General features: G+C 37.3%; 4 protein-coding genes across 4 annotated transcripts in view; all 4 read right to left on the bottom strand.

Moving 5' to 3' along the window:
* Nucleotides 1–1482, bottom strand: part of LOC139978947 (uncharacterized) — a 43767-nt gene extending 42285 nt beyond the window's left edge. Inside the window, exon 1 of the mRNA XM_071989536.1 lies at nt 493–1482. The gene's annotated coding sequence lies outside the window, so the exon portion shown is untranslated. The remainder of the gene's footprint in view (nt 1–492) is intronic.
* A 143-nt stretch (nt 1483–1625) lies between these two features.
* Nucleotides 1626–4545, bottom strand: LOC139978959 (ATPase ASNA1 homolog). Its single transcript, XM_071989558.1, has 3 exons — nt 4394–4545; nt 2970–3172; nt 1626–2227 (listed from the first exon to the last, which is right to left on the bottom strand). The coding sequence occupies exons 1-3, from the start codon at nt 4519–4521 to the stop codon at nt 2133–2135; spliced, it is 426 nt and encodes a 141-aa protein (XP_071845659.1). The 5' UTR covers nt 4522–4545; the 3' UTR covers nt 1626–2132.
* Nucleotides 4546–7113: 2568 nt separating this feature from the next.
* LOC139978938 (phospholipase A2-like) lies at nt 7114–16375 on the bottom strand. Its single transcript, XM_071989524.1, has 5 exons — nt 16174–16375; nt 13796–13859; nt 12330–12480; nt 10010–10143; nt 7114–8137 (listed from the first exon to the last, which is right to left on the bottom strand). Exons 2-5 carry the CDS (start codon nt 13854–13856, stop codon nt 7974–7976), a joined length of 510 nt encoding a protein of 169 aa, XP_071845625.1. The 5' UTR covers nt 13857–13859; nt 16174–16375; the 3' UTR covers nt 7114–7973.
* Nucleotides 16376–16755: 380 nt separating this feature from the next.
* On the bottom strand, nt 16756–23528 carry LOC139978928 (uncharacterized). Its single transcript, XM_071989514.1, has 2 exons — nt 23225–23528; nt 16756–21076 (listed from the first exon to the last, which is right to left on the bottom strand). The coding sequence occupies exon 2, from the start codon at nt 21017–21019 to the stop codon at nt 19511–19513; it is 1509 nt and encodes a 502-aa protein (XP_071845615.1). The 5' UTR covers nt 21020–21076; nt 23225–23528; the 3' UTR covers nt 16756–19510.
* Nucleotides 23529–25237: the final 1709 nt, after the last annotated feature.

Below are 25237 nucleotides of genomic sequence, written 5' to 3'. Positions count from 1 at the left end.
ATAACTATATTCTCAGTGATGTACATACAAAATTATATTCCAATGATGCATACAGTTTTTGTAATAATGCAAGACCCCTAAATGTTAAGTCCTTTGCCTACTGTAACAAATTACTGAAGTATTATACTAAATAAACTATAATAGTTTGCTGTTACTGGCTTGGTGATCAATGGTTTTCCCTGCTTAATGAAACATACTTGAGTTAATAAAGCAAACTATTGTTTTATGCAATATTGTGCTCTGTACTTCTTCAAACAAAATATTCAAGTTAAGTAGCCAGACATATGAAAAAGAATTGGTAATTACTTGATGAAGAGATTCTTGGCCCCACAAAATTAACCGTTTGGGGGTAAGAAAATATGAAGTACTTAAAATGATAAATTGATGAATCTCTGCAAATCATTGGAGCTCCCTATTAATCAAAGTGCCTACTTCGCCAAAGTGTTCAATAGGCCTTATTACATACTTAATAAAGATAAGAGGAACACTCACCATCACAGATTCAAAATGATCCCATACTTTCTTGTATATTTTTCGTGGCAGTTCCATGCAATTAGTGTACAAATTACACTAATCTTTTCCTCAATTACCAGTGCCCGGGGTTTTCGAGTTACGATTTGTATTGAAGAACCGATGTATTTATAAATGCCTTAGTTAAAGCCTACATTCTGGAAATTTAATTGATTATATTTGCAAGCTATGTTACTAGTTACAAATAAATCATGACCAGTTGTATCATTGTTGAATGTGTATCATTTGTTTACCAACCTAAGCCAAGTGCAGACATGATGCAGGCCTACATATGGCGAGGACAAAAAAGTGTTGAAAATACCACACTAGTGTCTAGGATATACATCAAATGTAACTTGTTACAGTAATGACATTACTTCTATCTTTTTACTGCACACCAATGCCAGTTCTCACCAATTACCGATTCAGGATAAACATTTTTTCTCTGCTGTATGGATCTATCAAACAATGACTTTTGGAAAGCACTTTATATAAAGTTGCTAAAGAAGTTATAACACTTTGCGTTGTAACTTGAAATTTTACCAGATCACTCTAGGCATGGTAGAGCATAGGTGCTAAGGTTGTGGGGAGACAGGTAAGCAAGGATGCAGAGTAAATACATCCTTTTCCCTCTGTCATTATTCCAACAGCACAATTTCTACACTGCATTGAAAGCAATAGTTTGGGGCAGATTAGAACTGCACAAGGCAAAATGGTGGCAGTAATTAAGAACCTGCCCAAGTTCAGTCAAGCGTGAAGGTCAATTGTATGGAGGTGTGTGAACAGGCATTAACAAAGAGGGGTTGTCAGAGAAATGTTTCAGCCTGATAGTTGCATTGAAAATGTACAGTGTCCTTACGGGGTACTGAATTTGTTCCCCGTAAGGAATGTGTACCCTGTAAGTAATGCTGAAACTCGTATAGTACCCCATAAGGTATCAAACTTGAACACATACATACATACATACACACACACGCCAACCTGACTGCATAGGTTCCTTTTGCTAAAGCAAGGAACCAAAAATGCTGATGAAAATAGAAACTTGGTCAATTCACATCTCAGCCAATTGAAAATTCAGTTGCTTCACTTTTAATGTTATAATGTTAATATGAAACATATGAGATGCGCGATTTTCAGTCTCATACTTGAAACAGATGCATATTAAAAATGTCACTGTATTGTTAGGACCTGATAATATTTGTGATAACATTAGTGTTGGCATGTTGTATTACAGACAGGAAACTTCCTGATCAACATCAGCATAGATATGCAACCTTCTCTATCAGAAAAAGGTTTGAAAAACACAAGTTTTGTCATTAAACTTTATCATATAAGGAATGCTGCTGACAAAACTAGTGTTGGTATGTTACATTACAGACAAGAAACTTCCTGATCAACACTAAGAGTGTATTATTTGTCACAAATTCTTTTTTAATATTAAAATACAAAAGTGTTGTCATCCAACATTACCAGATGGTAAAGTTCCTGGAAACCACTTATTTGACTTGGTACTTGAGAGACAATAAAGTTTCTATTCAACAACACTGTTTATGTAGCTTATAAAATATATTATAAAATTATTATTATAAAAAAATTATTATAAAATATGTTGCATTTGTTTCCTACTTCATGACTTCTGCAAAACTGACAGCCTCATCTATCCCTGGAAATGCTCCTAACAGTTCCTGAAAGACTTTTTTACCCATGTTGAGAGGATCTGCATGCAAAGAAGAAAAAAGAATTCAAGAAAATGAAAAAAAAAAGAAAATGAAAAAAAAAAATCAAATGTTAGATTTGCGGTTGGTACTGCATAGAGATCTACTATGAAAGTGTTACAAAAGATCTAGGCTGAGAGTGTATCTTTGCTTTGGAAAGTAACTACTTAAGGTATTGAACTACAGTACTCTGGCGACACAACACCTTATGATCTATCTTGCTTTCACTTAATTACCTGGTGAAAGCTATCATATTGCAAACGGAAACTGGCTCGCCATACAAAAGAGATGTCTCTATTAGCTTAGCAACTCATACATCAGATTTCACATTTATTAACCATAAGAACCTAAAAATTACAGAAAATCAACAGCATTGTACTTTTCCGTTCATCACTTACAGAATGCAACAAGTTTCAACACAAGACTACAGAATTAGGGCTACGGCTTCAAGTTTGTATTTCATCACATAGTATTGATATTATATGATATGATCATAATTCTTGATATTAATGAAATATTCAACTTTCTGAAACTTGTTGAAAATGGAATATGGATGCGGGATAATACAATACACTGAACAAGTCACAGCAACTTGAAGTATGACCTTTGATACCTTACAAACCAACATTATCTTGTTTATATTTTTTCATCCATTATTTGCTTTCTTGGTGAAGAGAGGAAGGAGTACACCCTTCAAGACTAAAGCTGTACATCCCATTTAGCGTCTTCTTTCATTTCTCTTACCTTCTTCAAAATAATCATCCGGCAAATCTCCGACACCCAGATTTGGATCTATTTCCATTGCATACAGATTTTGAAAACCAGTGACTAATCCAGGAACTTTGGAGAACTTTTGATCAAATGCATCTGATATGTTATGAGCAGGATCTGTGGATATTATGAGTACAGTTTCTCTATGCTTTGAGAGCTGAACAGCTAGACTGCAACTGTGAATTAAAAACAAAATGATTAAGAATCTTGTAAATTTGGATTTCCTTTTGAAATCCTATTGATTGCTACTTTTTCTTATAATGTAAATCTTCCTCTGAGTAATGATGAAAATGTCATAGCACACTTCTTTAAGCTTCACATCAGCTTCTTTAAGCTTCACATCTAGGCGGAGTGTATAGCCTAGTGGTTAATGCCGGTGTCTCCCAGTCATGAGATCCCCGGTTCGATTCCCCGCCGACAGCGATGTGTGTCGTCTGGCAAGGGTGTTGTTCAATAACAACTTCCCGACATGGACGTTAAATGGATGTGTGCCGAGAGATTGGCTTCGGTCAGCTTGCGAGTCTACAAGCCTCCATGGCTTCTTTCGTGAGTTCCTGCTTGCGGGAAGATCACATATACATACATACATACATACATACACACATACATACATACATCAACTCTTGGAGTATACTGATAATTCTTGACATCTAATAGAATTGGAAAGTTAATCTGGATCTCCACAACTACATAATTACGTCTCCTACATTAACAAAAAGGATTTATTTCTTCCCAGATTCCTATCTGACAATTTCTTGTCCACTCCAACAATGCATCAAAATATCTTCAAAATTGCTGCGAAATATGAGGTACATTTTTTTTCAGTTAGTTGCTTGCACCAAAAACATTGAAAGAAAAACACTTTCAGCACACATTCATATTTCTGCAAGCGTTTTCAAACTGATAAGTTTCTCTTGCTTCTGTGCAGTATAATTACTCTTAGATGATCTAACAAAAATATAGTTTTATATGAGGTAACGACGTTAAGAATATGAAAATGACTGCAGCTAACATCAGAATCCTATATTCTCCATACCTGTACATATTGTGTAGACCTACAGTAAGCTGATGCCTATTGTATGTAATAATAGTGTGCAGTGGCGACTTGATGACTGCTATCCTATCGTCAACTACAATGCCTTACTACAATTTAAAGGATATGTATCCTACAATACAGTACGCGAGCATGTGATATTACCACAAATGTTAGCTAAACTAGAATATCTTTAGCTAAATATCTTCCCTATCTGTAGTGCAAGAATTTTGTTAGGTCCTTAATTATGTAGCAGAACTGGTACGATTGGTTATTGTGGGGCTTATGCTACGTCACGTAGTCTACACTATGTACTGGCCTTAGCCTATAGTATTTATTTCACTAGGCTTATAAGATTACAAACCTGCAAGTAGTTTTCCCCACACCACCCTTCCCACCGACGAAAATCCATCGCAACGTTTCTTGATCAATGATGTTTCGCAAAGTTGGCTCTAAGTCCTCAAACTCGTCTACCTCATTATTTGTAGCCATTTTCTGTAAATCCTGCAAAGCTAATGGACGCCAACAGGGCCAAAAATATATGATTGTTGCACAAGGTAGCATCCTGGATATAATTGCCTCACTACACACTAAATCGTCAAACTAATGAGAAGTATTAAAAAGTTTTAATTAGCTAAACCCTATCCATCACTGGATAGCTGACATGCTGGCCATTCATGGCACCTTCCATTTTCCATATCATGCCCATGAAGATTTTGCTCTATGAGATCCTGAAGTTATCGTCACTTAGTAAACAAACATCTTTACCCACAGCAAACAATTTTCGTATGCTGCTCCTCAGTTGAAGGCCTAAAGTGGCCTAAAATTGCCTCAATTAACCCAATTTTTGCACCACATTAATTTACTTTTGTTTACTCTGACATCCAAGCCATAAAACCCAGATTTAATTTGATAGCAATCTTAAAAAAAGTGTTCTCCTGTTGCTTTTCGGCACATTTCCAGAGATAGGAGAACACCAGTGTGGATGATTGATATATCATTTATATGGAGTTTTCCACCACAAGAATAAGCATAAAATATATAAACTATTCGTATTTCGTGATACACTACGAAATACAAAATTTAAGGTCATCTTTTTGGTTTGCAAGGGCAGAATTCTAAATAAATGGAATGGTTTTCATTGGTCATTTGAACCTTGGGGAGTGCATTTACATATTTCAAGGGGATGTAGAGCGATATTGATACTCACTAGCTTCTTTGAGACCGACTTCGGTCACTTTGTCACGACAGTCCCCGAAAATGTTAGCATTTCTTTAGCTGAATGTGTTTATTTTAGTTTGGGAAAAGACACGTAAAGAAGAAACAGAGCGAACGATTCGGTTTCTTTCATTTTTACAGTTGTTTTATTACTTTCCCAGTCATGGGTGTAGACTACGCTGAATTCGGCTCACTGAATTTTGAGACCGACTTTTGATCTTCGCTGGGAAAGAAGGGGCGGATGATATATGTACGTCCATGGTTGTAATGCTCTCACTCTAATAGAAACATAGAAGGGGGCATCATGACCAAGAGTTACTTCAACAAAATCTATGGCAGGGGATGATTGAGAAAGGTGAGTGGGAAAAATGACAAAATACATCTTGCAGTTACTATTATTTAAGTTTACTTTCGTTGCTGCATGCATGCATCTTTGGAGGTCTAGATTATTGCCCCATACTTTAGAATTAGGATTTGTAGGTTCAGAAGTAACCAAAAGTGCTCTCCCTGGTTCTATCCTCAACATTCTATGCTCTGAAACTTGATGAGGGTCATATAGTTAGAGTTTAAATGTTCAGATGTGCCGCAAACAAAATTTAGAGGAAAGGTAATTAGATGATTGTAAAACTTTCAACATAGCCTTATGGTTGTAATTGAATCTACAGTCCTCTCAGACAGTTTACGATAATAAGATTATCGATACGAATGTATCACACATAATATAAGATACAACGCATTTGAGCCTTGATGTCGTACGTGCATACGACGTCTGCCAGTACAAGTTCCATTTCAATGATCGCTCGCTGTCTAGATGTATAATTCAACCTGCCCGCGCCCCTGGGCCGGCAAAACCCTACCCACCCCCACCTCTTTGCCATTTAGTGGCTCCAGTTTATTGTAGCTAGAATTCGATTGCCAAGAAAATATGACTGTGATTTGTATTAGAGCGATGATTAAAAAGCAGATCACCTGTGGTTTGAGCAAATTTTGAAAAAGGTTTGAGTAAAGTTGGTAGTGCCTTATGTAATTATAACCGCCGTCACGGGTTTCTTTATCAACTTAATTGAGCAGTATAGAGCGTAATTGGAATGTCGCAAATATGCACAAAAGGTAAATCGGGAGTAAACGGTCTCATTTTGCTTGAAGAAAAGGTGGTATGAGTAAAATTAAAAAAGAATGACATGTTATTAATTTATTTCTATTTTATTTGTAAAATCTCATTCTTAGGAATCGAAAATCATGAAAGTTACAGTCAAACTGATATCATGTGCAAAAGTGATGCATCTGTGTATATAGTATGCCGTTGCTTTTGTAATTTGGAATGAAATATGTGACTACGTATAAAAACTTTCGAACATTGCAAAACAGGCCTACCTAGCTTGATTAATAAATGACACATAACACAAAGCACGTGCTAATTGTTTAAGTAAATACCTAATTATGTGAGGAGACTTTCCAGCTGCTTATGTCCGCATGAAGCGGGGTGGGTGTTGCAGTGATATATAGTGATATAGCGGCACGTTGTACCCCAGTCAATATATTGACTGGGGTACAAGGTGCCGCTAAGATTGCGTGGGGTCCTGGGTGCGAAGATGCCACATTGGCAGATAGTTTTGCACTTCCTTCTTTCCACTCTCGTTGTCATATCTTTCGTATAATTTGCATAACAAACTAGGTATAACTGCAACCCCATCAAAACGATTGTTTGTTACAATAACATAAAACTAAAACTGTTTACAGAACAATATGAAAATATTGAAAGACTTTGCATTTCAGCTTAGTTAATATATCATTATTTACAATTAAAAGATGGTACTCTTTTTTGTTTTTTTCCTCAAAAATTTGTAAAAAAAAATACAAATGTAGGAACTAGCTTGTCCATTGAGAAATATGCGTCACTGGAATGATCGATGGCATCATCGACTCGTGAGAATCTATTTCGGGAAATGACGTCATCGTTAACCCAGGCAACCATCAGGAGCGTTAAAATATGCTATATACATCACGTGAATCTAAAACTCCTTTTTACTTGACTATTTACAAATGATCATTATAATTTTCAATACAAAAATAATCTAATTCAGACATTAACATGTAGAGCGAGTTGAAAATTATACATGGACATAATAAACTAAGCAAAATGAGTTAACAGTATGTCTTTTGTAATCAGATTAAGTATAAATAATACATATCGAATCTTTCTGCTAGAAACCTCTTTTCATCGCTCATTGTCGGTTAACCAAGTTCTTTACCACCCCTAACCTTCCCCAGTTCTATCTGCCCTCAGTCATTTTATCAACATATAGTAGCCTACAGAGATGTAGTTAGTTTGGAATTGAAATGATTATAAAAATTTATCTAAAACAATATCAGTACAGAGAAACACTCAGCAAACAATTAGGGAACCGACATCGATCTCTTGCTTTATCGGAAGAATAACCTCGATAATCTAACATTTAAAGATATGGATTCATATTCGTAATTTGTAACCAAACCTCTTTTTTCGCAGGCTGTTCAACAAATTCCCAACGCTACTCTTGAAAACTCTAAACTGTTCCAAACTTCCTTTCAAAAAGCCTCATTTAAAGTTTTCACACAACGTGTACTTCCGTTTACGCTCCGCTACATACCCCCACCCCTACCCCTACTGCCCTACCCCTTTCCCTATGGTTTTCTAAATGTAAATAAAACTAACTTAAACTTCATTTTAAAGTACAAAAAGTTTCTTAAATCGTTGGTAAGTCATCTTGTTTACAAGTTTTTTTGTCATATTTTCGGTAGTCATTGTTGAGCGGTTTTCCTTTCAGACATTGAGCTAAGGCATAATCACACTCACAGAGATCCACAGCACAGTTCGCTAATTCTGGCTCGTCGTAAGAACTCACAGGATCTGGACAGAAATATATAAAAAATGTGATAAAACAAGAAGTATTATATGGAACAGCTGTTACTGTAGAAATGTAACGGATGTACATTTCACAGTACGCCTATGTTGGGCACATGCATCGCAAAACTATTCGCATTGTCACATGTGGGAAATATTAGAAATCGCATGAGGATCAACTTGTTCATCATCATCGTCATCATTGTCATCATCGTCATCATCGTCATCATCGTCATCATCGTCATCGTCGTCGTCGTCGTCGTCGTCGTCGTCGTCGTCGTCGTCGTCGTCGTCGTCGTCGTCATCATCATCATCATCATCAGGAGGCTTTGTTCATCCACTGCTGAATGTAGCTCTCCTCAAGCAGTTTCCATCTGTCTCTCTCTCTCTCTCTTGTGCCGTCTTATCCCATGTTGGTTTCTTTACATACTAGGATATATCATCTCTCCATCTTCTCTTTATCCCCCCCTCCCCGCCTTTTTCTTCTCCCATTCCCTGGCTGCCATTCTGTCATCCTTTTTTACTATCTAGTATCTTGGGATGTTGCTGTACTATGTCTAGCCCATATACTTCAGTTTTGTTATTTGATTTTTATCTATGACATCTTTTACTTTACTATGCTATCTGAATTCCGTGTGTTGAACTCTATCCCTTATAGTGTTAGTTGTAGCATGTTGCGTTCCATTACACTTTGTGTTGTTATAAGGTTTTGCTCAATCTCTCTAGTTATAGTCAACGTTTCCGCTCCATATGTCATCGTGGTAAGAACGCACTGATTGAACATCCTGCTTCGTAGTGACATAGGAATCTTATTGTCAGTTAGAATAACTATATATATATATATATATATATATATATATATATATATATATATATAAACTGACAATTCTACATCCTGCCCTAATTCTATTTAATACTTCCCTTTGTGTTGTGTTACTCAATTGGCCAAGGTATTTGATGTGTTCGACTTTTTCATATGGTGGTTGTCTACGTCAATATTGGCCATAAACTTTGTACCTGTTATTCACCAAGATTGCAAAATTCACAGCACATTCACAAAAGAACACTCACTGTGATCATCTTATAAAAGTAAGAGTGTACGGGGGTCTGGGAGAAGGGGTAGGGTGAGGTGGCGGATGGGCCGATAACCAAACAAAATAGGTTACATTTACCAATATCCCTTAAACGATCATAAGAAATAGCCTTAGATATGAATGAGCTAAAATTGCTAATCGTTTTCAAAAGTACGATCATTGGGTCGTCTCTGATAAGCCTACATTAATTTATTCTAACACATTGATGATTTTTCAATAAGATATATCACCGTAACTGTACGTCGTAGAGAGATTGGTACTGCCATAAGAGTTGCAGGAAAAATTTGAAGATATGTTTTTACGAATTTGCATATATGAGTGACCATTACTTCACTTTCAATCTTCTTTTGGGAGGGAAGGGGGGAGGGGCAATATACTGATGACCTTTAAAACCATTGTTGATACCGTGCAATTAAAATACGGAGTGAATTCAATATCTCATGTTTGTGTAGTATTTCCTCGTGAAGATCAGGGACCGGAACCAGGATTTCGGAAGGGTCGAGGCACAGAATAAAAAAAATAAAAAAATTTAGACTTGAAATGTTCCATTCTGAGGCACATTTTTAAGGCTGAAAGTTAGGTTTATAATAAGATCACAAGCAATGAATTGCTTTAATAACTAGGCTTCATGTTTCACTTTTTGTGTCACGTTGAAAGAGGCTGGGTGGGAACAGGGAGGGGGCACACCACCCTAAACCACCACCATCCACCACCCTACACCACCACCATCCACCACCCTATACACCACCCTGGATCTGCGCCGGCTGGATATAATCTTACTTACCACATGATATCATACTGTGTGGTGTTTTGCAGTCCTTTCCTTTATAATGATATACAGTGGTGTATGCGGTACTCTCAGGGCAATCACCATTATGCATCACTACGTCATAACACTCGTCATGCAGGCGACAGCAACTATACGGAGTCAAAATTGAAAGAAGAAACTAAAAAAAATGTTCCAAGCATGTTCTTTTTTTGGTGGTTACAAATAATGTCATGTAGGCTAGGGGATTAAAAGGTGGGAAGACTCGCGCAAAAAGAAACGTCTAATGCCGGTAATCTGACCTATTTTCAAATGAGGTGTAACAGAAGTGTTAAACACCACCATCGATCACAGAAAATACACACACAGCTTGCTACCGTCGGTAATTAGACACTATAGTGTTCAGCCAGTACATACAGCTGCGGTCAATACGTCCCACAGCACAGTGTGCAAACGATACAGCGATGGACATCTCAGGTCCAGCTAAATATAACAAGGTATCACATTTCATTACTGTCTGCATTTTTTAGCGACAAGAGGAAAACTTCACTTGCAAACAACGGAAAGTTAACTTTTTTTTCAGAGGGCGGCACGCGGTTTGGGCGAGTCTTCAATGCCTTAAAACAAACTAAATATAAACGACATGATATTGAAAATCAAAAGAATAGTAGAACAGAAAAGTAATGCACCAGTTTAAGTTTTGCTAAGAATATTAATAGCTGATCAAAAAGTGAGAAATACATATAATAAACTGTAAGAAAAAATAGTAACTGACGTCCGCAATTGGACAATCATAAGTTACGGTACTGTAGAGAGATTTTCCCTTTGTATTTATTTGTTGTGATACACTTGTTACGTTGTTATTAAAAGATTCACTTTTATGTACTTAAGATCAATAAAAAAAATATATAAAAGCGAAAACAAAACAGAGGAAAGGTGCTTGACAATGATATGAACAGTTTTAATTTTCCTTACCTCATAACCTTTCAAGGAACTATAGGAGAATACTTATACAATACTTTTGGATAATACACAATAAATATTCCTACTAAAACATTATAAGGCTGTTTAATGTCTGCTGAAATCGTCTGTAGGGAACATACACCAAATATATGTCAAAATGTGAACGAACAAGTTAGCGTGCACTAACCCTTCTACTTGCTCACATCCCCCCCCCCCCCCCCCGGCACATTTGTGGAAGCTTTCTATGTAACGACAAAGATCGAATTTTGACATTATGGTGATAAGAGAAAATATAATGTCCTGCTATAGAGACCAGTGAACCTAAATGGTTGTTAGAGTTTGTGACATCCTTGCAGACTAGATAGGACACATTAACATCATCATTTTCAACGCGGTCATGTGATTTATAATATACTTTACGGTTTGATAAAGATTTCACTCAGGCTGTACACAATGTGAGGTTTTGGTAAATAGTTTTAGGGTACAAGAGAGAAAGAAAGTAAGCGTTGCAAAAACCATATCCAGAAAATTTAGATGCATAGATTTCTGCAATGGCTGGTATCGAACGCCCAAAAAGTTGTTATGTATGTAGGCCTAAGACAAATTAACCTACATCGTGGGTCTATACTGCAAAACTTCACGCGACTGCGCCAAGTGCCGTTGTATAGGCCGCCTATAGCATGTGTATGGTCACATTCAATATACGTGTCGTTTAACGTTATATACATATCGCTAAGGAAAATATACCATGTTTTCTGCCCTGTTAGTTATGATATGCGCATGCTCTAAACATCAAAATGGTTCACCGAAATATTATGACACTAAAAAGTATCATGTGATGTTATTAGAGCAACGCGGAAACTATGACAAGCTCTAATATTTCAATGGTTCTTTCCTGTTGTTGAATATAAAGATACTAAATACGTAATGTTATTAGAGCAATTCAGAAACAATAACAAACTCTAAAATTTCAATGGTTCTTTCGTGTCACGTTGGATATGATACCCCTATTAGAAACTACGTATTTAGATATGTACAGGGTTACAATTACACTAGCCAAACATCAATTCGCATATTCATCATTATAGTTTTCAGATCACGAACGTGCAGTTTAGATGGAATATATGTCTTCTCATAGGTTATGTCAGCGTAACATCAGTACGCATTTATAGTAGGCCTACTAAGATACATTTCTCAGTCAGAGAATAAATATGCTTTACACGATTGGCGTTCCACATAACACTGGTTCGTATTTCATAATCACATATTGTTTACATAGTTAACATTATTATGACGTATACTGTATATGTATCACTGACCTCTAACCCTCTTACTCTGTTAGAGGTCAGTGATATGTATAGGTAGGCATACTCACTCGTCTACGTCGTCCTTGGCAGTTCCTTGACCGCCCAAACCACAATAGCAGCCGTAGCCGTCAAGCTTCCACAGAACGTCAAAAGTAGAAAGACCTGTTACGCAACTTATCACTGCGCCTAGTTCCAACACGTTACGCTTCTTGCGACCAGCTGCTCAGGGAAATGGAAAAGATGTGGTAAAAGGTTACTTAATATTACCTTACCCCCCCCCCCCATCACCCCACATCCTCAAGAGATATAATCAGGCAAATCACATATAGAAAAAGTTCTGAGTCCGGCACTATATATAGCCAACAATAGTTTCAAACAAAATCGTCCCGGGTATTTATGGTCAAAGTCGACAATTAAAATGTCACAATGATATTCTTTTCGAAATTGTAAAATTTTAATTCTTAAAGTTGATTCTCAACAGTCTTTCCAGGATGAAGGGTGTAAACCTTGAAATTTTTCAAGTTTCAATTACATTCTCTACAATCGATGGTTAATATTAATTATCAAGTAATTAATTGCAAATAATTTTGGTAATTATTAACAAATAGAGTAAATAAAGATGGAAGTACGAGGAAACAGAAACAATGAAGTACTTTTACTGTCTGGTTCCTTACTTATAACATGCAAAGATATACACATACATGCTGATGTAAACTGTACCGTGTAAAACATTCTCACATACTCACATACATATGTATATTATATGAGACAGAAGAGAAAGATATAACGAGAACTAACGAGAATTTATTATCATATAGATCAGTATGGGAGGGGATAGGAGGATGTATTATTATATAGATCAGTAAAGGAGGGGATAGGAGAATGTACTATTATAAAGACCATTATGGGAGGGGATAGGGGAATGTATAGAGCAGTATGGGAGGGGATAGGAGGATGTATTATTATATAGATCAGTAAAGGAGGGGATAGGAGAATGTACTATTATAAAGACCATTATGGGAGGGGATATGGGAATGTATATTATTATACAGAACAGTATGGGAGGGGATATGAGAATGTATTATTATATAGATCAGTGCGGAAGGGGATAGGAGAATGTACTATTATAAAGACCATTATGGGAGGGGATAGGGGAATGTATATTATATAGAGCAGTATGGGAGGGGATAGGAGGATGTATATAGATCAGTAAGGGAGGGGATAGGAGAATGTACTATTATAAAGACCATTATGGGAGGGGATAGGGGAATGTATATTATCATATAGATCAGTATGGGAGAGGATAGGGGATTGTATTATTATATTGAGCATTATGGGAGGGGATAGGGGAATGTATTATTATATACATCAATATGGGAGGGAATAGGGGAATGTATTATTATAAAGATCAGTATGGGAGGGGATAGGGAATATAATATTATATAGAGCAGTATGGGAGGGGTATAGTACCAACACTTTTTCAATGGTGCCCAATACGTGTTTCAGGCTGCGGGATTTTCCCCCAGCATATTACCTTTTACAGTCCAACACAGACAAAGCAACGACAAGAGTAGAAATATTACGTTGATCCTCATTTTCTGTGGATAAAGCAAACGTGGAGCATTATTTATATCAGAAATTGACCAAGCGTCTACACAGGAGTGTAACACCGCGTATGTGCTTCTATATACAGGCCCGTAGCTATATACACTTATACAGCTCACTGTTTTGAAATAAAAAAGTTACTCAGTGCATCTATATACGTAACGAGGAAGGAGGAACAAACATGAACATACATGCAAAAGATATAACATATAGACCGGCTTACAAGTGGCTCTCGACTTCCGTGTATATAACTATTTATGATAACAGTATACACAGAAGTCAAACATGCTGCTAACCAAAGTCATGTATGATCCCGGTAATATGTGAGGTGATGCTCCAAAATGAAAGTATAATAGAAGGGTTTAATTCCAATTTCGCAAAAAAGAGTACCGTTCATGTGATGCAATATAAATTGAAAAGGTTTTAACTAAGTTAGATATGCAGCTGAAATCGCTACTATATACGTATTACGGTAGTAAATTGTTTTGTATAGGGCTTTACATAACAACAGGTATGTGCAGTGGCGTAGGGAGGTACTTTTGAGGGGGGGGGGGGCTGAAGACTGATGGCCGGCCTGGGGGAGGGGGCTAATTTATTTTGCATTTCCAGGTGGCCTCAGATGCATCTTGGTGCAATATAGCACACTTCAACACCCACTACATTTGGTAAATAATTTTGCATTTTCAACTGGCCTTAGATGCAATTTGGTGCTCCAAATGAGATTTTTTTCTCATTTGGAAATGAAAAAGGGGTTTTCTGACTTGCCTTTTTTTACTGGGGGGGGGGGGGCTGGCGCCCCAGCCCCCGGTTTCTACGTCATTCGGTATGTGCATATAGTACCATATTATCTATAATCCAGTCATAAAGCAGACTGTTATAGTAAAACCTGTGTTTTTACGGTATAATTGCTTTACTGTGGTTGTGAAAACCGGTGCGACGTTTTTTAACGGATACATTGAAGCAGTGAATTCACGTCGTTAGTTTCGGTTAAATAACAACTCCACTTATAAAGTTGAATTTTTTTCCGGCAATTATACTTACTTTTCATTAATCGGTAATATCACATTCGCCTTCACGGGCGATTGGACACCGTAATTGCTCGATTTTTGGCTCCTTAATTGAAGGATATTTACAGCTTGAAATGATATAGTTATTTAAGCGGTACGTACGTTAAGTATAGGCCTATATAACAACTTTGTGTATTTGCGACAAATTTTAAACTGTCACTTTAATTTGAGCACAAACAGCAACGTTTTTTCACGCGTTCATATACAGCTATAATTATGATATCGACCTAATTTTATAATCTAAAATATGCCTCAGGATGTACCCCGGCATTTGAGGTGTAAGCCCCCCCCCCACCACCCTAACATGGGAGATATTTGCAAAGACCCAAGGACCACTTCCCCTTTTTATGAAACCCCTCACCCGCCATTGAAATCATTATGCACGTGACTGCTCCCCGCCCTCCCATCCCCATTCATGAAGCGATTATGCCCTCCCATATAGCAAAAATGTACAAATTTCGGTAATTACTAAGCGGGTGGGCTCATGTAAATCAACTCAAGGCAATTGAATAACTCCAAAGGGAATGTCTGTGCAGTTGGGGATTGGGGGGGGGGGGGGTGATATAGTGCAGCTGGTGAATCAAACTAGTATTTCCTTACTTATGCTATTGTACTCAATCCTCTTAATTGTATATCGATAATTGTGCAAGATGTCTGTGTACCCAATGGTACTATTGCATGTGTGATGTATTTACTAGAGTATAAGGATAAAGTCACAGAAGCAAAAATATAGTCATGAAGTGTTTTCTGTCTCTCTCTTCAATTCCCCAAGGCAGCTGGTCTACTTGATTGCGATCATAGGGTCATACCACCGGCCATAGTACGTATTTCTCAAACAAATGGTGTAGGCTTAGTACATGGTGTTACTGCGATGGCGAATATAAATTTTGGAGAGGGCCTGACGTTTCGATCCTAGCAGGATCCTCCTAGCAGATCCTGCTTGGATCAATGAAACGTCATGCCCTCTTACTATTACATAGCATATCATCTAGTACCACAAGGAAACATGAGAAACTATGTAAATACCCAACGGAATATTTCTTTCAAAGCCACAGTTTAAAGTAACTAGTCCAGGAAAGTTGAAGCCTATGTTTTGTACCACAGTCATGCTAAAGTACTAAAATTGATCTCTCAAATTAAAAATAAATTGGTCGATCACAGTTTAACTTTTAAATATGTAATCGTACAGCGTATAATCTAACAATATTAAATTATTACGAGAAAAAAATATGAATATTACCTTAAAGTCTTTCACCACAGTACAGAATAAACTGTAGCCTCCAGGCACAGCATAGAAGAGAAACTATTTCAAAGCTGTTAGCTTGAACTCAAGAATCCTGATGTGTAATACTTTTAACACTCGTCGAATCTCTGCTTAAAAGTCGACACAAAGTTCATTACAATAAGGCGTAAATATCAACTTTCAAAACCCTGACGTGCCCAGGAGATCATACGACATCACAAGTACTGTACAGTTGCAATATAGCACATAACTTGCCAAGATTTGCTAAAGTCTAATTTTAACGCACTGTGCGTATACGGTTTTACTTCATGGCTCACTTCCCGATGATATATTGTTCAGTCGGGGAGAGTCTTTTGTTAATGCACAACAAGTATTGATCTTGACGTCACCAGTGCATATAGATAATACAATATAGCCTAGAAACATCAACCTGTTTACTCAGTTCAAATGAAGCCTTACACGTAGTTGCAATTGTACTATATTAGTACCGTATGGGTTTATGTGTGCGTGTGTGCGTGAGGGTGTCAGGCTGTGTGTGTGTGTGTGTATCCTGATGAATTGTGTGAGTATTTTTATGAGTTTCCGATGATTTAAACGTGTGTTTATTTCTCTGTATTTTTTATATTTTTGTTCTGTCTGCACTGATTATGTGTGTCAGTGTATGTTTGCATGGATTTATTGCGTATGTATGTTTGTGTCAGCATAAATTGTGTCTATAGGTCTGTCTTGTTATATGTTTATCTGTGTCTTATAACGTTCTATGTTGTCTCACACATTCCGTTTGTCTGTGTTTATGTTTTGTATTGCTTTTGTCTGTATATGTATATGTCATGTGATGTGTGTTTTTGTTGTATTTTAAAACGTCGGTTGTGCAGTTGTGAAGTAGTATATCCGAGTGTGTCTCTGTGTTTACCCATCTAACAAAATTACGTTTTTATAACGTTATATTTACGTACCGTTTACGTTGTATTGACGTTACAAAGTTACGTTGTAGTTGCGAAATTGTGTAGACTGCTGGGGACGTTATATTTACGTTATATTTAGACCAAAAAAATAACGTTGTATTTACGATTTTATTACGCTATCTGACCCTTTATATGATCATATTCTATTAATTCAGTGCAAACTAATGTAAGGCTCACTTCAATATCATTGCCATATGTCCCGGCCGATAGCCTTCAAGGAAGGCCGCCAAAGAACCGGATCCATCACACGGCTATTCTGAAAGTCAAAAGGACGGATATCTATGGGTCCCAATAATCTTTGATGTGATCCAACGTCTATAAACATAGGTTACATTTTCTGTCTTAACTTTAAACTTAGAAGTTTGTAAACTGGTTACTTGGTATTTGAGAAAGACGGACTTGGAATTGGATCCCAAAGACTCGGTCTCTGCTATAGAACTGTTTCCAATTATCTTTGACCACCATATTCGCAATATAGTACTAAACTATGCGCAATATACAGTATTAAGAAACGAAGTAGCCTATAAGCATTTCGTTCTCGCGGTATTGTGTTTACAGCTATACGTAAAAAAAGACCTCCCTTCGGAAATGCATGTATATATATTGTACGTCCATCTTCGTTGGGTGCAGATATTATTAAGAAGATACAAGAAAAAAGAGCACTTATACGTATATCATATGTCATAAGAGCTTATTTTAAATAGGGGAACATTATAAAGAAAGAGTTTAAATCCAGAAATTATATGGAATGATATATATCAAATTGTATCACGAAGCAAATATTGCTTATACCCAAGGAATAATTACGCCAACCTTGTCTAGAAAATGTGTGAGGCTGTAGTAAAAGTATTTATTCATAACGAATGAACATACTTATATTAACATAAATTAACCCCTATATAGGAAGACAGTCTTTGTAATGGATATATTAAGATACAGAGATAAACTCCTTAGGAACTAGTTATTTGCCAATTATAAATGCAGCTAAAAATAACTCTTAGAAATTAGGATTGTAATATTTTCCTATGTGTGTAAAACTCCAGTCAAACAAATACAACGATAACAACCGAATCTGTGTATCCTAACTCATGGGCGCAGTGGGGACAGCGGGACGCGTCCCCACCAACTTTTTCAGTGGTGGGGACATTATATACCGTGTCCCTACCAGTTTTTCTAGACCAAACGCTGCATTTTAAATTCACCTGTATGGAACTTTGGCGCAGTTTGATCAAGCATTGCGCAAATGACATGCAGCACTTCTCATTTTATTATATTTATCCATAGTTGTTAAATATTGGACGGAAATCGCATTTGCGGCAGTCTATTGTTTTCTGTAAGAGGAGCCCAAACACATCGCATATACAACAGTCTACTTGGATTATTTGTCCCCTGATTTTTTTTTCTGCAGACGCCCATATATTTCCCCAAACTAACTTTCTAAGCCATGAGATCTAAAATTTAAAGAGGTTTGGGAGCATCACTTGGGTCTGGGGGGAAGTGTTATTTCCAGCGATCTGGGAGGTATATTTGCCCCAAAAACTTCTACCCTATACGCACGAACCCATGGTCGCGCTCCGCTTAGATAGTATCAGAGAACAGACACGCGTCCCCGCCATTATCCAAGACTGATCTGCGCCCATGTCGTAACTCGCGAAACCACTTTGTTTCAATATGTAATTTCTATAAAGCGCTATACAGGTACTAGTCCGTATATATACACCTTCCCCGACATAAAGGTGGCTATCAAGAGTTTCTCCTCACCATCTTCTACGGATGTGGTAATGCACCGTGCGTCGTCATCAACTGGCATTGTTGTTAGTAAGTGCCTGCCATCTCGACTGTATTGTGTTAGCACAGTGTTCTGCCTACTATCATCATGCCATAAGATGTAGATGAACCCTCCCATGCCTATGCACAAACTGACAGGTTTTATGTCAGCTTCACTTAGATTTGGTTTGGTGAATTTATACACCACCTTACTCCCTGATGCCACCATGGTAACTGCATATGAGGTCCTACCCCAATAGTCACAGATCAGAAGACTACCGTCGTGGACAGTGATATCATATGATCCCATGATTACATCAGGTAGTAATATGATGTGACTGTAATTCAGCTGGTAATCAAATACATACACTTCTCTGCTGTTAGTACCAACAATGATTTCATTCTTGGCGAGATTCGTGGTAACAGAACACACATGCCTACCATCTGGCCACGTCTTAACCATATCACTGATGTTCTTCTTTTGGTAAGAAGAGTCAGAAATATTATAAATACCGATTTCATCAGGTTTGCAAACTGTAATGACATTGAACCCCGGCAAATTACAACAGTAACGAAATGCCAGAATCTCAAATCTCTTATTTCTATTTAAGAAAACCTGATTTAATATTCCTGTTTGTGACAGTGATGTGTGATTCCTCTTCTGATACATTACCAGTCATAACGATATTACCATCGCTACTACTTGTCATACCGTTGATCAAATACAATTTATCTTTGATTCCTGCAATATCAACAACAGACTCTGCGCTTTCTGTAATGACAACGTTATCATATATAACTTTTGTTATATCACTGATGACAAAATCAGATAAAGATTCTAACTCTGGATATTCTTGTTTCATTTCTTCGAGCATAGGTTCACTGGCTGCTCTTATGTCGGGGACACACTGTGCGTCCGTCCAATCGTCATTACATGCAAGAATGGAAGAAGACATTGCTGATAAGTTTTCGAACCGTTTAATAAGTTGCTTACATTTATTTAGTATTTCTTCACATTCGTTTTTGTTTTGACTTGTAAGAAGATCTTTAGCTGTTGTCAAGGTCTTGAAATTACTATCTAACTCCCCGAGTTTTTTAAAGAATTCACCCTCCGTTTCCTTGCAATTGTCCTTAAATTCTTCCAATTCCTGGTCATATTTTACATCGGTACTTTTCATATTTTCTTGATGTTTCATGATCAATCGGCTCATTTCCTCTTCATGTTTAACTGTCATTTCACGTTTTTCACATCCTCTTCTATTTTCTATGTCAGCAGCTCCTTTTTCACGTTCATCGTTACATTCGGCAAGTTTTTCCTTTATTTTCTTTGCCTGTTCCTCGTATTGAATTGTCAACAACTTTGTCTTTTTTGTAACATTTTCATTCAATTTTACTAGCGTCATTTGAACCTTCTCGGGTAACGCGTATAGTTTAGTCTTGTGCTTGCTTAGTTCAGCGAGGTTCCGATTCAGCAATGTCCTTTCCTTCTTGGCTAGATGAGTCACATCTATGAGATCATGACCTTTGTGCTGACCGTGAGTGCAGACTAAACACACCGGTTCATTTTGGCATGTACCACAGCACAATTTGGCTTGTTCTTTGATATGAAAATGGCACCTGGGATCTTCCGTCATTGCAGCTATTTCCTCCATTGTAAGTTTCTTAGCTGCCATATTTTCCAATTTCAGAGTGCTTGGTTGGTGATCAGTAAACATTTTATTACTGATATGAACCTTGTAACAATCGTCGCATAGAAAATCTCTACATTTAAAACAGTAAGCGGAACATACCACATCATTTGAACAGCTCACACACTGCTTCAAATCTTTCTTTTCGAATGATTTACGCAATTCTATGAACTCGAGCACACTCTTCATATGAAAATCAGTCTTAAAGCCGTCCAATCCATCCTTTGGTATACAACATCGCTGTTTACAAAGTGGACATTCAATTGTCCCATCATGGCTGGTTTGAACAACTTTCCTCAAGCAATCGTTACAGTATCGATGAAGACATGGTAACAGTTTCGGCTCATTAAATTGATCCAAACAAACAGAACACTTGAAGAAGTTTTCTGTCAGGTCTTCTATGAAAGGGTTCAAGGTTGCCATGTTGATAATGATCGTTAACCCTCACTTGAAAAAAACTGTACTCAGTTACGTCACAATCTGTGAAAGAGTGCAGGAAAAGAAAGGAAGGGTTTAACGAATTATTATTTATCCCTGTATTCCATAAAATATGAGTGGAAATACGAACATACATGCATAACCCGTTCAAAATGGTCTGAACACAGAAGTGCTAAAACATTTCTGGCCAGTGTTTAACTCGTCCTTCAGCTCCGAACTTTTGGAGAAGGTTGTTCATGCACGACTTGAGCGACACTAGCATACCAATGTCCTTCACGAACAGTTTGGACTTCAGGATGTTGCGTTGAAGTAGTCTGAGTCAATATCTGTCCAACCGATTTCAAACAGTTTGCAGTAATATCGAGCTTTCGGAACCAGTACCCCTAGAGTTTGGCGTGCCACATGGATCCGTGCTTTGGCTCAAGTTATTCACTATGTACACAATCGTACATAGTCACAACTTGAATTACCATTTCTACTAATACGGATGACACACAAATATACCTTCATTGAAACCTGTTAGTTAATATCTCTATACTAGTAGATGTGTTTTGGAGAATATTGAATATTGCTTTGTTGCTATCAAATAGTAGATGACAAGCAATACACGTAAACTGTACTGGTGACAAGATTGATGTAATCATACTCTGAAAAATTTTCCCGATGTATTGTTGAGGAGTTGCGATTAAATCGGCATCAGACAGTCAAAATGTGACCTCTGGTAATTGCAAATAAGACTGTACTACTTGCTTATATAGTTACACCCACATGCTAAGAATGCAGTTCATCCTAGCGCTTTTGAAGGTTATTGTGTTTCAATGGTTTTAAGACTTTCACCCCTTTGACCCCAAATGTTCTTGAACTCCACAGAAAACAATAGGACTCTTCTACTCAAGAGGTGCATCCACGTACCTAATTAAAGTTCACCCACCATACAGTTATTGAACTATCGTTTTGCAAGCCAAATTGCTACACACATCCACACCATCATCATCGCAAAGATCATTCCTTTCGCCTTAGATAAGGAATGTAAATATGAATGACAACAAATCAATCAGTAGATCAAGGGCTTTTAATCTGGGGGGGGGGGGCACAGACAACAAAGGGCACTTTGCAGAAATTCTATTGGAATGATACAGCCCTATGTATAGTACCCTTTATAATTCTTATTGTATTATCTTATTTGCGTATACACATCACTCCATGAACACCCCCCACCCCTCAAGGAAAATATGCATACTAGAACTGCAGTATCCAATGTGCAAATTGGGAAACAAGGAACAAGTTTTCGTTTGAGACAAAATGAGGTGAAATCATGATAGTTACTAATGTAGGAATCTTCCGAATTATTTTTGTCTTGATAATATCTTAACAAACTTTTCCATTCGAAATAGCTTTGAGTTTGACCCACAGAAATTCATTAAAAGTCAGGGGCGTAGCCAGGTTTTGCAAGGTTGTATGCACGACTATCTGAGCGGAGCGCCACCATCGGTTGGCGCTGAGCGTACAAGAAAATGTTTGGATTTACAAACACCCTCAGATGGCCGGAAACGGCCCTTCCCAAGTGTTCATTCTGGTTCCCTGGCCTCTTGCTAACTTGAGGCACCTCAATTTTTATGTAGAAAAAGGGCACATTTTTAACCTGAGGAAAAGTGGGGGGGGGGCACGTGCCCCCTGTGCCCCCGGTTCCGCCGACCTTGCAGTAGATTATAGAAATGCATACGTTTTCTTGTTGCTATATACACTGAGTTTTCAGAGTAACAAGTAACTATACAATAAAACGTAACTATCTTAACTAGTAGTGTCTTATTATATATACATACATGCATCAGAAATAAACCAACTCATTGTGCTATCCTCGTTGCGTAACTGTGTATAGTCCTCTGCATGTTCGATGTTACATGAGTAATCCAATTAATGCAACTAATGTGAGCAATAAGATAAAAAACTAATCCATCATTCTTCGCATAATTACGGTAATGTCATTTAAAGGATGACAACTGTGCAAAATGTCCAATCTAAATGGCCCTACATGATTTCTATTTATTAAAACCTCTCCCCTATCATAACTACGTGACACCATGAGGCCTAACATGATTTTGAGCAATATGACTTTGATACTGGGGCAGTCTACCTCAGCAGCTCTATATAGATAATATATAGAACGGCTGATTCAACAACTAATCTTACCAATTATGATGTTCTTTTCCTCGTGATCTCTAAAAACACCAACCTTCTTTATAATCTTCTGATCAGCTGATGCCGTTTTTCCTCAACGTATAACTGCATATATAGTCTATTGTATGTGTGAATAGATATATAGTGACAGAAAGTGGCAAATCACTAATGTAATTTCCCCAGATGTTGGAGAAATTAAGCACATGTAAACCCGCTGTTGGTTCCTTCGTTCTATGGTACGTTTGTCACGCAATGTACGTCTGTGGATATAGACTTTGGTTGTGCTAATATTTGGGCAATAGATATACCATATGAACGTTCAAAAGGTGTACCATACATCTATATTTAAAATAAACAAAAGCAAGTTTTATAATTGACTTACACACTACCACATGAAGTTATAGACCACGTTACTTTCATGATTTAGTGTGTCAGTCAATAAGAAATTTGTGTTTGCTTAGTTTTAATATAGACGTATGGAATACCTTTGAACGTTCAAAGGGTATATCTATTGCCCAAATATGGCTATAGTTTGGATAGAAGTTCTCACTAGCCAAACGCTACCCATTACAGGATAACTGACAAGTTGCCAATTAATGGCACCATCAATTTGCCGTATTGTGCATATTTTTTGCAATGAGAGCCTGTAGTTTTCTTCACTTGTGAACAAACCTCTTTACTCAGTAAATAATAAAATGTTCACACACTGCTCCTGCAGGCCTAAAGTAGTCTAAAGTTGCCTAAATTGACCCAATTTTTACACCAGATATATTTCGATTCATACTCTTTAACATGTAAGCCACAACAACTAGATCCTGATTGATAACATATCAAAAAGATGAGGCTCCTGCTGCTTTTTGGCACCTTTCCTGAGCCTATCATTTTGGTGCTCCTAAACTAGACGTATGAAAATTGACCGATCAATTTCTAATGTTGTTCTTTATTCGGGAATCGTGGGAATTTAACAAGGGGTAAACGTGAAGGATAAAAGTGCAAATTGGTTAAAGACCTTGGAGGAGTTTTAAAGGAACTTAAAGAGGAATAATATCACCTCATGACAATACAGCAGAAGATATAATGTTTCCATACAGAATAGAACTGCCCTATACAAATTTAAATATTTGTGTTGATTAAACTGTCTTCTTTGCAAATTTTACCGAAAAATTAAAAATTATGTGCATTCATGAAACCATCAATTTTCAGAATAATGACAGTGTAGATAGCCTAAAGTACTTGTTTTCGTCACTTGTAAACAAACCTCTTTACTCAGTAGTAAAACAAATTCGTACGCTGCTCCCGGAGGCCTAATGTGGCCAAACTGTCTCAATTTACCCATTTGTTTTGCACCACGTGTACTTCCATTCATGCTCTCCAACATCCAATCCACAAAAACAAACCCATCCCATTGATAACATATACTTCCCTAAACTGTGTTTATATGTGCTTTGTGTGTAACTAAACTGGCTTGGCTTTCCTACCCGAAGGAATGAGTGAGATGACGGAGAGGTAGGGCCAGGGCGGGAGGGAGGAGGAGTATAATCCTACCCAACTGATTTCATGAGAATACCGATCAAGTGTTTTTAAGACCAATTATTTTTACAAAATGATTTTGATTCAAACCTTGCATGACTTTATCTCAAGCTCGTATATAGAGTGTTCAATTAAGCCAGTATATACTCTGTAAAGTTTATACTCAATCAACGTTAATAGAATTACAGGGAGGAGCTATATGCGTGTTTGAACATGGAGGCGGTGAGGCTATCATGGTGGCCGTAACTATGTGATGGTGATTGGTGACCGTGTGTCGTGGTAGAGATTGAGCCAAAATAACGGTCGTTTGGTAGAAATTTTGAGGCTGGATGTTGTTCTTAATCTATTAATCCTTAGTAATGCTTTCGATTCGTTTTTCTATGCATCGTGCGAGAATTGGTTTTGTACGTGATTATACTTACCAACTCATTCCTATTGGCTTAATGGTGATAAATACATATAATGATTGAAGATACCCTTACTAGAAACAAAAAT

Source organism: Apostichopus japonicus, chromosome 2 (assembly GCF_037975245.1).
Source record: "Apostichopus japonicus isolate 1M-3 chromosome 2, ASM3797524v1, whole genome shotgun sequence".
Taxonomy (NCBI): Eukaryota; Metazoa; Echinodermata; class Holothuroidea; order Aspidochirotida; family Stichopodidae; genus Apostichopus; species Apostichopus japonicus.
The sequence above is the reverse complement of the archived record's forward strand: the minus strand, read 5'-3'. Positions and strand labels throughout refer to the sequence as shown.